The following is a 14,583-nucleotide window of genomic DNA, read 5'->3' on the forward strand; positions in this document are numbered from 1 at the left end:
CCAGCGTATATAAAAGGGTGTGTGTCTTATCCTTTCACTATTCATTTCACTCTCAAGCCGAGCACAACGATGGAAGAGACTAACCAGATGGAACGTTTCGTCAGAGCTTTGCGAGGGGTCATTAGAAAATTCTCTTCAGACCAGCCTACGGACTACTCTCCTTCCTTTCGAGATAAAAGTCAAGATACTTGCTATATCTGTCAGAAGAAAGGGCATTGGTCTTCAGAGTGTCCAGACCGTCAAAAAACAGGAGCTAAAAAAGACAAAAGTAAAGATACCTGTTATTATTGTAAAGAAAAAGGACATTGGTCTCCAGATTGCCCAAAAAAGAAACAAGAGGAGTCAGAAGAAAAGAAGGATTCTTCAGAAGAAGAGAGGGATTCTTCAGAAGAAGAGAGGGATTCTTCAGAAGAAGAGAGGGATTCTTCAGAGAAAGAAAGCAGACAGGTGAAGAAAAAGAAACAGGAGAAGAAAAGAAGAAGGGAAGAAAGTGAGGAGGAAGAAGAGGAAAAGAGTGTGACAGTGAAGAAATTCAAAAAACAGAGAGACTAAACAAGGAGAAAGAAGAAGTCAATGAACTTTAAATTAAAGTGTTGTGTTGTGAATTGGATTGTAAAAAAATGGATAAAAGAATAAATGAATGATATAAGGTAAGAGTCTTTGAGTTTTGATTTTAAAATAAGAAGCTACACTCACGCATTCATACAAAGACACGTACTATAGGGTAAAATGGGTGGGTTATTTTTATTTTTTTTTTGAGTTATTGGCAAATTGAAATTGTATTTCTTTTCGAGATATGTGGGTGGCCCTGAAAAGGGCCTTTTTTCTTTACGATGTAGGGGTGAGTTTAAGCAATCAACTTTAACTGCCTTATGCCTTTGCCACGGCCAAGGCCTACTTCTGGACTGCGTAATGTTGATGATGATGATAATGATTGGGTTGAAATCACTAAGGGTGGTACGGTAGGCTTAGTCACAGGGTTGACGTGTTTAGCTCGGGAAGGTCGTATTCTCTTCGGTCGTGATAAAGAAGTCTGATACATTTCTTTCAGACTTCTTAACTCCGCTAAAATGTCCAACAGTACCGTGACCGTTTGATTTTCACCCTCTTGTTTCTTTGCTGCTACTTCTTCTTGCTGTTGTTTTTTTCTTACCTCTTCTTCTTGTTGCTGTTGCTGTAAGAGAAAAGCCTGTTCCGCTTCCTTTTGTCGTTGTATAAATTTCTCCAATTCTTCTTTCTGTCTCTGTCTAAAATTCTCCACTTGCGGTAATGAAGAAGGTAACGAAGGTTCCGGAACAAATTCTTGCGAGGAGAGAAAATCGACAAAATCCCAATGTACCTCTTCTGAAAGTAAGTCCGGGTTCCCTTGGGCGGTCTCCCCTGCTGGTGCACCCCATTGGATCGTTTTCTGAGTTTCCGTCATGTTGAATCACTGTCGCATAGATTGACTGCACACAAGCGCTAGCGAATCTATATAGACTACGTGACGTCACAGACTGCTCTCTTCGGATTGGATGCGGGCTGACTGAATTCTGTAACGCGTGTTAGGATTGGTGAATGAACTCAATCCGTTTCAATCCTTTCTGTCCCTATAAATAAGCGCAGTTCACTGCATTGATTCACCTATTGTCGGAGCCTCAACATGTGGACCGACGTTGAATCTTCAACCCTTGTGTCAACAATGATGTTCAGGACGGACATGCTCATGTATGTCCGATCCAAGTGGACCGTTGTCCACAGGACCAGCAGCAGCCTGTGGATAAGAAGAGTCTATATAGAGAGACAAGGTTGCCTCAAGAGGACTCTGATGTATGGCCCTGCTGTAAGACGAAGTTTGAGGACAAGAAGATGTCGCAAATGCCCTTTATGTTAAGGGCATATTAACATAAACCAAAGGCCCTTTTCAGGGCCAGCCATATTTCTCGAAAAGAGATAGCCTTTGAATTGCCTACCCCTTTTTTTATTTTATTTTTTTTTTATTTTTTTAAAAAAAAAATAGAGACCCTCCCTGTTTCAATTTTACATAGACCCTATACAGTCCCAAGGGTTTTTTGACCATGTTAAATTTACATAGACCCTATATTGTCCCAGGGTTTTTGGCCATGTTAATTCCCATAGACCCTATATGTTCCCACGATTTTTCTCCATGTTAAATTTACATAGACCCTATATGTTCCCAAGGGTATTTGTACTGATAAGTCCCATTGACCCTATAAGATCCCCCTTAACTACTCTGAGGTCATCATAGTAATACTTTCCGAATTGGTAAGTTTTTGGTGGAAGTTTTATAACATGACAGATCTTGAAAATAACACACGAATTCGTTTCGACAATCAATAAAATAACAGCACTGTTAATTTGTAAGGTCATTCCTGCATTTTATAATGATAAACTTGAATAAATCATGTTTCGATTGTCTGCAGATACTGCTTGTGTTGCTGACAGTGATGATACGTCATCTATTAATTGTGGCATTATGAAGATAGTGTGACCTACTAACACCATGGGCTTGATGGCAGTTCAAATTGGTAATGATTACCATCCGAGGTTTTTCTAGGATATCTTGGAATAGGAGTTTCCCATTGCTACGCCAATGCTTATATTGTGACCACTTCAATCAATGAATGGAAAACAAAATTAGTGGCGTATTCAATACTCACTGAAAATTTGTGTTATAATTCGTTAATGATAAAAAAAATATCCAACGTTTGCTCTCAATGTGTTTCTTTAACAGTATGTAAAACTGACAATAAATACTAACGAAGGTTACACTTCATGAAGACAAATTACGCTGCCAAGAACGGTTTTAGCAAACTTTTTTTAGACCGTGGAAGCCGAATGAGATTAACATATTTGTTGTAAGCTATGCCAAACATATCAAAATAAATTTTGGAATTATATCGAATTTAACACGTATTGTCATCCATATTTACCAATGGTCTACTTTTTTAAGGACCATTAATAACATCACACTAAACCATCAGCCTTCGTGTGTGTATCGGTGACGTCATTGTGTAGTGGCGCTGTTGTCCAATCAATGTAACAAAATAATTTTGAAACGCATCGTCATCTAATGAACTGGCACACAACGAAACCGTGCTAATAGAACATTTTCGGTCATTTTCCTCACTTCGAAGAAACAACATTGGAAACAGTTGTTGGAATATATGTCAGTATCAAGGATTTGGTCACTCGCTAACTGCAGAGTGCCAGATATATGTTGAGACAGAAAAGGCTGACTGGTTTTAGATTGTGGCTTTGTCTCGTTCCGCTTCCATTTCCATATTAAATTGGAGTATCGTTGGGCTACTTCCGTCTAGTTAGGGAAATAGCCTCTGAAATTGGATATAGAAGTAAACGTCAATTGAATGAAATTGGTGATTCGTCTCCAAAGTAATACACCATACATGTTTTGACAGAATACGCCGACATAGTTCTTACTGCAAATTTCTTTCTGCGGCGTCCGCCATAATGTGCCATTCTATATGCAGCTCTCAATCAGGATGAATAACATCAAACGCTTCATCATCCACTTGATAGAAAAGACCGAGGATGTTCCAACTGACAAACAATGTTGACTACAGCTGTAGCTAATTTCCTTCTTGGAAACTAATTCAAGGTGGAATGTTAGTTACTGAAAATAATAATGAAATTATTAAAATTGATTAATTTTATTATTTTTAAAATTAAGAGTATTCTTCATCACAGCTTATCTTCAGCTCGTCACGCGTTTGCATCAGGTTGGCGGCGCTAAGGGAAACTATTATATCATATTTGTAATAATTTTTATTTTAAGAATTAATGCAGTTCGAAATTCATGAAAACTAGCTTCAAAATATTATCAAACTTCAATATGTTGGCAAACAATTATTTTTAAATTCATTAAACGTGAAACTATTACCGTGCAGTGTAAATTAGACGTCAGCATACACGAAATGCATGCACAGTATAATTATAAAAATGGGGATGCTTAACTGTCCCATTTCCAAGGGTGCTAAACCTTATCAGCTAGTTGAACGCAAATATTTTTACTTGAGTAAACATTCTGATTTGGTTAAGCAGATTTTCTGAAGTGTTCGCACTTGAAAAGCCTATGGAATTCACCTGATCTTAGGTGAATCTGGAACGTTTGAACCTGCGAATTGACCTAAAATATCCAGGTTATTAACTGTAGAGCATACAGGGCCGTTGCAAGGTTATTTTGCGCCCTAGCGAACATTCCATCTTGTATCCCCACCCCTCCAGACTTTAGGGGCATCGTTTATTATAAACTGTTCATTATCATTAATATACATTGGGCCTGATAATTATTTCATTTCATTATTTAGTTTACATATTTAATGATAATAAATGAGTAACCTGACAGTGTGCTTCTTTTGAGACGCCCTCTCACCCACCACCAATTATTGTCGCCCTAGACGGCCGCCTAGCTCGCCTATTAGATTAAACCGGAAAAGGGTACATATACAGTGTTCTTATTGTAATGTGTATCGAATGGAGAAGTACATAAATATAAGTTAACAACGTCTATTTAAAACTCGAATATTGCGGCATCCTGAAGTTGTTGACGACCATTAACTTTATGTATCATTATTGTAATTTGTAAACTTTCAAAGGATGAAAAGTCGCGGAAGACAAAGAAATATAATTTTATTAAAATTGACTATTATTTTTCTATCTGTAGATTGTACACATTGTGTCAAAATGTAAAGAAGTACGGAAGAAAACTAATAATCAAGTACATCATATCAAGTTGAAGTTCTCTTGTCTGATGTTTATTCGTTTTATTACAGCCCCATGACATTTATTTGGAAGTATATGAAATGATTTCACCGTAGAGCTCCACTAGAATAATTTATTGTATTCCTAGAGAAAAAACACTAATTTAGATTTATTGTCAACGATTACGATAAGCGGTCCACGGTCAGAGCAAAAAAGCAGAACAATAAATTAATGCTATTATCAAATAATTTTTTACGTTTTATAGTGCGCATGGAAACCTTTCTACAGTTGTTTATGCACATGTGTCTCCTATAAGCTGCCATGTATCTCTGATACTCCCTCTGCCCCACCCCACCCCAAAGTTAAACCTAAGGCTAACAATTGATATCTTCTTAAGACAGTGATAGCGTCAAATACTGTGCCAACGCAGCCGATGTCTGAATACAGATCATGCAAGCTGTGAGTAGTTATTTTCGGCACCAGTATTTCTTAGTGTTAGACTGTTTCAGTTTGCATGTCATTTCGCCGATATTGTTTAGCATTGCCAGGTTTCATTGGGACTGTCACAAATTCTTATCGAGCGTGATTTGTAGTAATCTGACATTAAACCATTGCATAAAAGCAGCCTGAAAGCGCTTGGTTATATTTTACTGTTTTATATGACATTTTATAATATGCAATTTACAGTTTATATTGGCTGAATGCCCACTACTTACCATTTAAAAGAAACAAGCACGACCAAATACGTATATGCATACAGTATTGTCTGTCTGTCTGTCTGTCTCTCTGTATGTATGTATGTATGTATGTATGTATGTATGAAATTCGGGCGACTACATCAACCCTATACTATGGATAGGTGTCCATTACACAGAGGTAAAAAATATATTTAAACATAAACATAAGATAATGGATCCATACATTTTTATCTTCATGAGTCATGATCTTTATGCGGAGTTAATTTGAAGATTATGCAAATTATCAATCACAGGGGTGCTGGGAGGTTCTGATTTTGAGTCTGTAGTTGCGGACTATTGGTCCTGGCGAATGGAGAACTCTCCTGAGTTCAGCACGCAGATGGGAGTTAATACCTTCAACGACAAGCTACAGTCCTTAGGTTTGGACATGTTTGACAGTAGAAAGGTTAAGTATAAACTCTTGTCGAATTCACCGGTTGTCAATCTATACGCGGATCGTAATCTCTTCATATATCTCATTATCTTTGTCAAGATATTCCGACCCCAGCCCAAACATTATCACGTAGCTTGCAATTCTTATATTACTTTTCATCTGTCTGTGCTCTCGTTATTGAACTCGTTTCATTTGTAAATCTTCCTGCCATTTCAACACGGAAATAAATTTTCTTTTTTGATTTTTGATTGTTTTCTTTTAAAAAATTCTCGGCATGTGTTATATGTTTGTTTATTTTTGTAAGTTGATTCTTCTACTGATAAGGAGCACGATTAGATCGAAATATTGGAAAACGTTTTGTAACTATATACAGGATAGACAAGTTTTCAATTCTTCCTTACTGTGATTCGAACCTAGGTCTACTGGTCACGGCACCAATCGCTATGCTTGCATGCACCTTTCCCTATACCTATGCATCATGCACACATCCTCAAAGAAGGGTGGAATATAGTCATTAATATGAACACTCGGGCGTAGCAGACACTCTGGAATGCCGACTAAGTAATTAAAATAATACCTAATAAACGGTCACTCAGAATTCCTTTGACTTAAATCAGGGCATGCAAAATCTACTTAATGCCTTGATGACTATCATAGCAATCGGGAGTGACCATATATTGGATGAGAGTTTAGTTACTTGGTCGGCATGTGAGTGTGTCTACTACGCAGGAATGCTCATATCAGACTGGCTATGTTCCATACTTTTTTAGGGATGTACGCATTGTCGCAGGTGGGTTGGTGTGGGAAGGTGTTAGGTATGTGCAGGCAAGGAGATCGGTGCCATAACACGCAAACTCCTGTTCGAATCTCAGTAGGGACGAATGTATATATATATATATATATATATATATATATATATATATATATATATATATATAGAGAGAGAGAGAGAGAGAGAGAGAGAGAGAGAGAGAGGTGGAAATATTTGGAGACTTAAAGATATGACGAAGATCGTGCAAAATGCCGCCGTATATTGATGACTAGAAATATATAGACTGTGAATATTTGATAATGGTATGTGAATTTAACAAACTTAATGTCCTGTCTCAGACACTTGTCCTTTGTTTCCATAAATGGTCATCGGTCTCCATAAAATGTTTAATGGTATTTTTTATGTCTCCAGCATTGAAGTTCTGTAGCTAAACACAGCTCATGTTGATGAAATTATGCTTACTATTAAAAGTGTTTCACAAAAATTGTATCCGTATATTCGTATAATCCATATATTCTTTCTAAATATATATCCTCGTTCGGTTCGAGTACGTTCTCGTCTTTTCAATTCAGTCAACACTTTTATCATCGCACCATCGAAATTCGTTAGACGATTTTGAATTTGTGTACAAATAATGGTATAATTTTCAATGGTATTTGGAGTATACATTTCGATTTGAATACTTGATGCTCCATAGCTGTAACGTTGTTTGCCTTCGCCCATTCATCTAATTAATTAGGTATTCATTTACTTGTAGACAAAAGTAGAGAGTTTTGTTCAACAGCTTCGGCGTATTGATAATTCTTCACTGAGCAAGGACCAAAAAATGAGCTACGACGTTTTAATGGATACATTAAACACGTTTTTAGAAGGCTACAAATGGAGATTGTAAGTATCGTCATTCATAAAATTTAAGAAAGGTACGTTGATTCAAATATATTTTACAAAATTGCCGTAAAATTTCTTCTCCATCGATACCTGGCAAATCTTTCATCGAAGGATATTACATATTAAATAATTGTGAGACGTGTTTAGCTGGTGTTTGAGAATCAGTGAATTACATATTAAATAAATAAAAAAACGTCTTTTGCTTGAGTTCGAGAATCAGTGAATTATTTATGAAATAATTGAAAGACGTGTTTAGCTGAGTTCGAGAATCAGTCAATAAGCAAGAAAAAGGTCATTTGACAAACTTACATAGCGAGAAATTTGCAGTTTTGCTGACTGAGTTCCATGCAATGTGATTGGTTATAAAGGGGCACGTGATACTGATCTGGAATGTAGTGCACATGGGCACATTCTTATAATTATTTTCGGTCCCCAATTAGTTTCCAGTTCATTTTAGGTGAGCATTATCGATAATTTTCAAATCCATCATTCATGTATGAGACCTTTTCGACTTTATTAACTTTCTGAGTTATTAGATAAAAATGTCCACTGTGATGAATACCCTATTGTTTTCCGTTGATTAAATGGTAAACACTTCGATTAGGTTCTTTATAAAGGCAAGTAAGTAAATGAAATCGCATTATTTCTAATTGTTCCCTACATTACCAAAATTGATTTCATAGCACGAACTAATATCAACAAGTGTTATCTACTTCTCGAGATGCATTGGTGAGTCGATTAACGAAATAATTTTCCATTGATGTTGATACATTAAATAATGAAAATAATGTATGCATTGGATTGCCATCCAAACCACACATGCATCCATTCATTAGTTTGACTCTTTCTCAGCACTGAAGTTTACTATCTCAGTAATAGAAATATGTAAATAGATTCTATTACTATTCAAAATATTTAGCGTTTTGTTTTACTGCACCACTTGACTGGTTCTCTGCACGTAAAATATTTAATAGTACGATACCTATTCAAACATCAGGATTTTACATTTTGGTGTATTGACAACCTTGGACACCAAGTCTACACTATGCTAACTTTGGCAGTAAACCGACAGATGAAAGATGCAGTTCAGAACAAGTTGCCTTGTTGATACGTTATGAATGTACACAACATGATAAATGAAGGAATTTTAATAGTTTGATTAATGCCTGTCTTAATTTCCCAGTGTGATTGCTGTTCAGATGAGCTTTGCATGAAAGATGCACCTAACAGTATTATGGAATAAGAGTCATCGAGTTATTGCAGCTCCCCCGTTTTCATCAATGTCCGGTCTTTATATGGATGCCTAACATGTTGTACATTAGAGGTTTTGTTTTCTTTAATCGTATATTAGATTGTGTTTATGGCATCAAAGTGGTTCATGTAGCTTTGGCTTCATTTGTAACATGAGATTTATGAATGTAAAGCTCTGGAACCTTTGGCCAGACTGTCTGATGTTATTAGTTTTTCTTAAGGACACACGGTACTAATTATACGGAAGAACTGTGAACCAGTCTAGAAATGGGTGAGCAAATAATAGAGTATTTACGGGTTTGGTGGTCCATAATTGGTTAATAATGAAAATTAAATTTTTTGTAAAAATATCTTTTGAGAGGTTATTCTATATGTAATTAAAAAAAATATGGACAAAATTCTATTGATGCAATTTTCGTATTTTTACAGGCTTGACTTAGAAGTACTCAGTAATGAAAGTAGCACCTGATTCATTTGTTTCAGAATCAATAACATGTGTTTCATGCACATGTAGATAAACAAAATGCCGCGGCTCATATGGTGTTCTCCACACATAAGCTTGCACCAAGGTTTGTTGTGCATGGACAATTATAGGTCTCATCATCAGCACCCAGAAATTTTAAGTTATTGAATTTTGAATATGATAGTGTTTCCATATGTTTACTATTGGAGTTGAATTAGTACCATGAGTCCTTAAAGCAACTTAACCATATTACAGTCATATTACAGTGTCAGAAAAATTAAAGATTTAAACCAAATGTTAATTTAGTAGGATACACTTTTATCTCAAACCAGGAAATAACATGGGTAGACCGTTACTAGGAAATAAAACGGGAAAACCGTGAACATGAAATAAAACGGGTGGACTGATTATCTGGCTGTAATATAATTAGCGGACCGATTCCGTGATGCTATGATCTGTGCGCGCTTTAATTGCCAAAACACCTACACATGACACCAGAGTTATGAAACTGATCACCAAAATCGTACTCCTTCCCAAATTACCAGCATTCATATTTTTCCCAGTGAGGTTGAAAACACTGAGATCATTAAGGTTATCTTGTTTTAAGTAGATTGTACTCAGGCGGAACTCTTAAGAGTTAGTCTGAGTTCATTTTGTCTTGTGCTCAGCATTTTTGTGACTAAAGGACCTGGTGTAGCAAAACGTGTGTAAGTTAATTGCAAGTGTTGAATTTTTCTGGTAAACAGTAAATATGGGGTATCGTTGTCTTATAAACGGAATGAAGAAATAAATGGCTATTCTTAAGGATGTACTATTTGGGTCTGATTGTATTTGCCTTTACATTTTTTAGCTATGGTCCTCTGAACCCTGTCAATTTTCTGGAAGGATTTTACACGGACCTAAAGAGTTTTGTAGACGTCATGCCCTTCAATAACGAGTCGGATTTCAGAAATTTTATATCCAGAATGAACGCCATTCCAACTCAGGTGAGCTTCCTACTGAAAAACGGAACAGATTAATTAGTAAATTAGAAACATTTTGAATTCAAGTCATTCGATATCGATTAACATGAGTGTATATCATAAGGACAACAAGAGAAAAATATTAAATTCTAGTGAAAAGAACAGATTCGGCCTTCTTAAAGGAATTTATTCGTTAGGCACCTAAGAAAAGTTCGCTTCATCATTGTTTAAAAATGCAGTGTGTATGTTTGAATTTATAATTACAAAATGACACCTATATAACAAACAGAGGAAAACGCATATTGCCGTTTCCCACATTGTATGTATATATGCGTAGTTATAGGAAAGAAATTGTTATTAAATGGCACTAATGTAATTAAAGAGATTAGATAATTGTAATAAACTTAAAGCAAGAGTCTATCCTGCTCGCATATCCGACTCCATTCACCTAGATATCATTAATCAATGTTCTAATCCACTTAGTCGTGCGAAGATTCCGTCCTGACCAGCCTCAAATAAAAACAAAAAAATAAAATAAAAAAGCGAACAATTGAAGGGAAAGATCGATGAAAAGGGCTTTTTACTTGACATTTGTTTTACAGCATCTTGAACAGTCAGAAGTAAGCATTGGCCACAAGCGATGACATGAAAATCTTACCAACATCTCCTGATTTGATATTAGATATTTGGTGTAACAAGATAACCGGGTGGGATATTTCGGATTAACAACAGAACACGTTTTGACGACATATATATGGTTTAATGTGGTGATTGATATGAGCAGTAGATTATGAAGATGTGTGCGTATTTATAATCCAAATATTGGATCTATTTAACATAAAAACGCACAGTTTCAAAGATGGAAAAAATATACAAATAAATTAGTTAGTAAGACTAAAACACAGGATAAATGATTTCACAAATGATTAATGGAAAGATGAATATAGTTCACTCAAATAGTAAACGATGTAAGTTTACACACAGTAAAAATGTATTCGCTCAGGTAGCGAAATTATGTCACTAAACACAAGGACGAATATACAATCTATCCTTCCAGTCCTGAATAATACACTGGGTCTTATTAACCCAAAATTAGCATACAGCTAATAAAATACAGGTGTGGAGATGCACTCCGTCACCCGTGCACCATATCCGCTCCACAGCTCCTCCGAATCAATTTCACAACTGATATAGACTCCGGACCCTCGGAATACTATGATCACTCGGAACATTAGACCCTCCGGACACTTGAAATATTAGACCCTCCGGACCCCCTGGTCCTTTGACGGCTCTACAGCTGGGTCACCTTAGTCACTCTGGACACTCCGGACGCTAGACATTAGACGCTCCGGCACCTTAAACGCTCCGGACACACGGACGTTTCTACACTCTGACAACACCGGACACCCCGGATATTCCTACTCAGACAACACCGGACACCCAGGATATTCCTACCATCAAAAACAGCTGAAAATATACCCGATACAGTGTACTAAACTTGATACAGACATAACGTAAGGACGTTATACATGGTAAGTTATAAAGATTATATTATGGCAATTACAAAAACAGAGGTTCAATAGTAAACCTAACCCTGCTCGATAAGACAATAGTAAAGAATTCTTTTATACAAAAAAATGTAGCTTTACATTACCAACATAAATCCTGTACTACGTCGCAACAAGAATAAAAGAATTGCACGCATTATGCTGTATAAAGGAAACTATATAACAAACATGCAAAGGTAAATATGATAATACACTAGTTATCACTTAAGACCGAAAAATTACCTACCCCTACAGCTGGAGTTGTGCGAATCCTTTTAGCAGGCCGCTTGCTGACAAAACCATTAGTATTGTAAAGGTCCTTTACATGCAGTAATGTATTTATACCTTTAGAATTTTCGTTATGCCTTATCGAAGGCACCTTGCACGTGTGGCATAGGACGAATCGTACTCACGATTTCGAAATACAATAGACCGTAATATAATCACCCTCGGGTATCGTTGTACAGCGAAAAGAAACGAAACCCGAGTACATGTATTTAATTAACAACATTTACACCATTCCGTGACATTTGGATCCTTGTTCTTGTAATACCATGGTATCTCTAAAGGGCCTTTTCCTTTGAAAGATAAGTAGATAATTTTAAAATGTGGAAACACATTTTCAGACAAATTATGGGCCGATTGCTGTCTTTGGGATCATCGCTTGATGTTTGTTGCGTCCATTCAAACAAATATGTGCGAGTTTGTATGTTTTCTAAGTTGAGTGTTTACAAATGTAATAGTTCATTTCACATGCATAACTACAAACTCAAAACATCAGAAAGTAACTTCTTGTGAAATATATTGTAAAACATGTACTGGCGTCGGACTAGTTGCGATTGCATTTATTTATTATTTTTCGAAAAAACAAAACTTGGATTGCCATAAAATATATCACATGAGTTCAAATTGTGTGCACTCATATGAAGAAAAAATATTGATGCAACAGGCGATAAACGTAGATACTAATGTCAAAAGGACGATTAAGTATAGTCGCGTGCATCCAAATTTCTCGCATGGCTCCGTGAGATCTTCGCCAAATGACGATTTGGCAACTGAGATTTCCATGTAAGGTCAAATATGTCTTTCCCAACATCTTTAAAAGTGATTTGATTGCCTGATGAGATGTGCAAGGAAATACGCCATTGTAGCTTGCGATGACGTCATAGTGTTCATCCAGGCGACAGAGAATTCTAGTTATTTTGGTACCCTTACTTTTCTTTTCTCAGTCTGGTTGTCTCAGTCCCTGTTGTCTTCTGCTGTGCCTGAAGCAGTTGTCATAAAATCAAACAACATCGACAAAACAAAATTCACTCATAAAACAACTTAAGGTCTCTCCATCTATGATAACGCACATACAAAACATTTTCAGAGAGACAGACACATACACGCACACCAAGCTGAGCTATTCGGTGTTATTCTAGAAACTACACACATCATGGTGAATTTGATCCTACCTGTAACTTAGTAAATTTACAGGTCAGCGTCATTAAATTAAGCTATAAGTTTCTACTTAGTTTTAAATACTTCGTGGGAAACGAATTAGTAATTTTAGCGAAATGTAATGACGCTGATCTGAAAAGTACTGAGCTACAAGTATGATAAAATTCGCGATGCTGTGTGGAACGAACTGTAACAGAAAATACCGTTCCAGACACACGGGCAATATAAATTTCTTGCTACAAAAATCTAAACTCTCTCAAGAGCTGACACAAAGCCGGTAACAACCATAAAAGTGTTATGTCAGACTTGCGTTCTGCAAACTTTATCACCCCCCCCCCCCAACCAACCAACACCAGCTGAATCAAACAGTGTAATCAAATGAAAATGCATGCACTTACCATCCAGGGTGGTTCATTCATCGGCCCACACATTATTCCACAATAATATTTCCATGTAACTTATCATTGTACTAGCAAATATAAATTTCCAAGCGTATCATGAAGTTAGAATCCGCTAACAGTCATTACACACTTCATTCGAGCCGTGTACTTTTTTGTAGCATTGCCTACCATAGAACTTTCTAGATTTGATGACTGTTAATGTTATCAGTATAAAATATATGAATTAATTATTGTTATTTTCATATGACATGTCATCCAATAAATTAATGTGATAATACGTAAAGAGTTTCAAATGATTTTATGTTAATATTTTTTCATGCGTAGAACTTGTGTACTTAGAGTCGATTAGGCACTCCATTGCCCTTATGAATATAATTGTATTAATGCTCGTTCAAAAAATATAACAGTATGTGTCTCGAGACGCTCATTATGCAATACTTGCAACACGTAGCAATTCTAAAAAATTTCTTTCTTAACGTTTTGTTTATTTAATAAAAGCAGCTATATTCTACTAAGATAACTATTCAAACTTTCATAAAATAATACAAAAGCTGATCACCTTTATATACAGATAGAAGGAATAATAATACATGATGAATACTGTATTTTGAATCTGCTAACTGTACTGCAAAAGTGCAGGGTTATTTTAATTTAAATGGAAAAAAACCTGAGTGCAAAAAAATAATCTATGTCGGTGTTTATGCCAGGACAAGGAAATCCCATTCGCGGGGTCAAATTTACCACCCTCCATCGGAAGAGCCTCGTGGGGAGACAACTAATGTAACCTCTTGACTGGAACTTCATTGTCTGGGTGCAAACAAAGAATCTCTTAATCTCGTAAACAATGATTACTTCAATGGCTAAGTGAGACTTGCCTCCCTGTATCGGCGTGTGTTAAACATGATGTTTAGTGATTGGCTTGCAATACAAATGAGAAAATTGATCTCGTATGTCGATATCAGTTTTGGGATGGTGTGTGTGTGTGTGTGTGTGTGAAATAGTT

At 36.2% G+C, this 14,583-nt stretch overlaps 1 protein-coding gene across 1 annotated transcript in view; it reads left to right on the forward strand.

Annotated features, from left to right (window-relative positions):
- The window catches only part of LOC149799222 (uncharacterized), a 266,176-nt gene that overhangs the window by 37,570 nt on the left and 214,023 nt on the right, over positions 1–14,583 (forward strand). The window contains exons 3-5 of the mRNA XM_089958164.1: positions 5,714–5,865; positions 7,383–7,513; positions 10,078–10,213. Of these exons, the coding sequence (XP_089814290.1) occupies positions 5,714–5,865; positions 7,383–7,513; positions 10,078–10,213 (419 nt within the window). The remainder of the gene's footprint in view (positions 1–5,713; positions 5,866–7,382; positions 7,514–10,077; positions 10,214–14,583) is intronic.

This window comes from Sinohyriopsis cumingii, chromosome 5 (assembly GCF_028554795.1).
Source record: "Sinohyriopsis cumingii isolate HCF-2022 chromosome 5, ASM2855479v2, whole genome shotgun sequence".
Lineage (NCBI taxonomy): Eukaryota > Metazoa > Mollusca > Bivalvia > Unionida > Unionidae > Sinohyriopsis > Sinohyriopsis cumingii.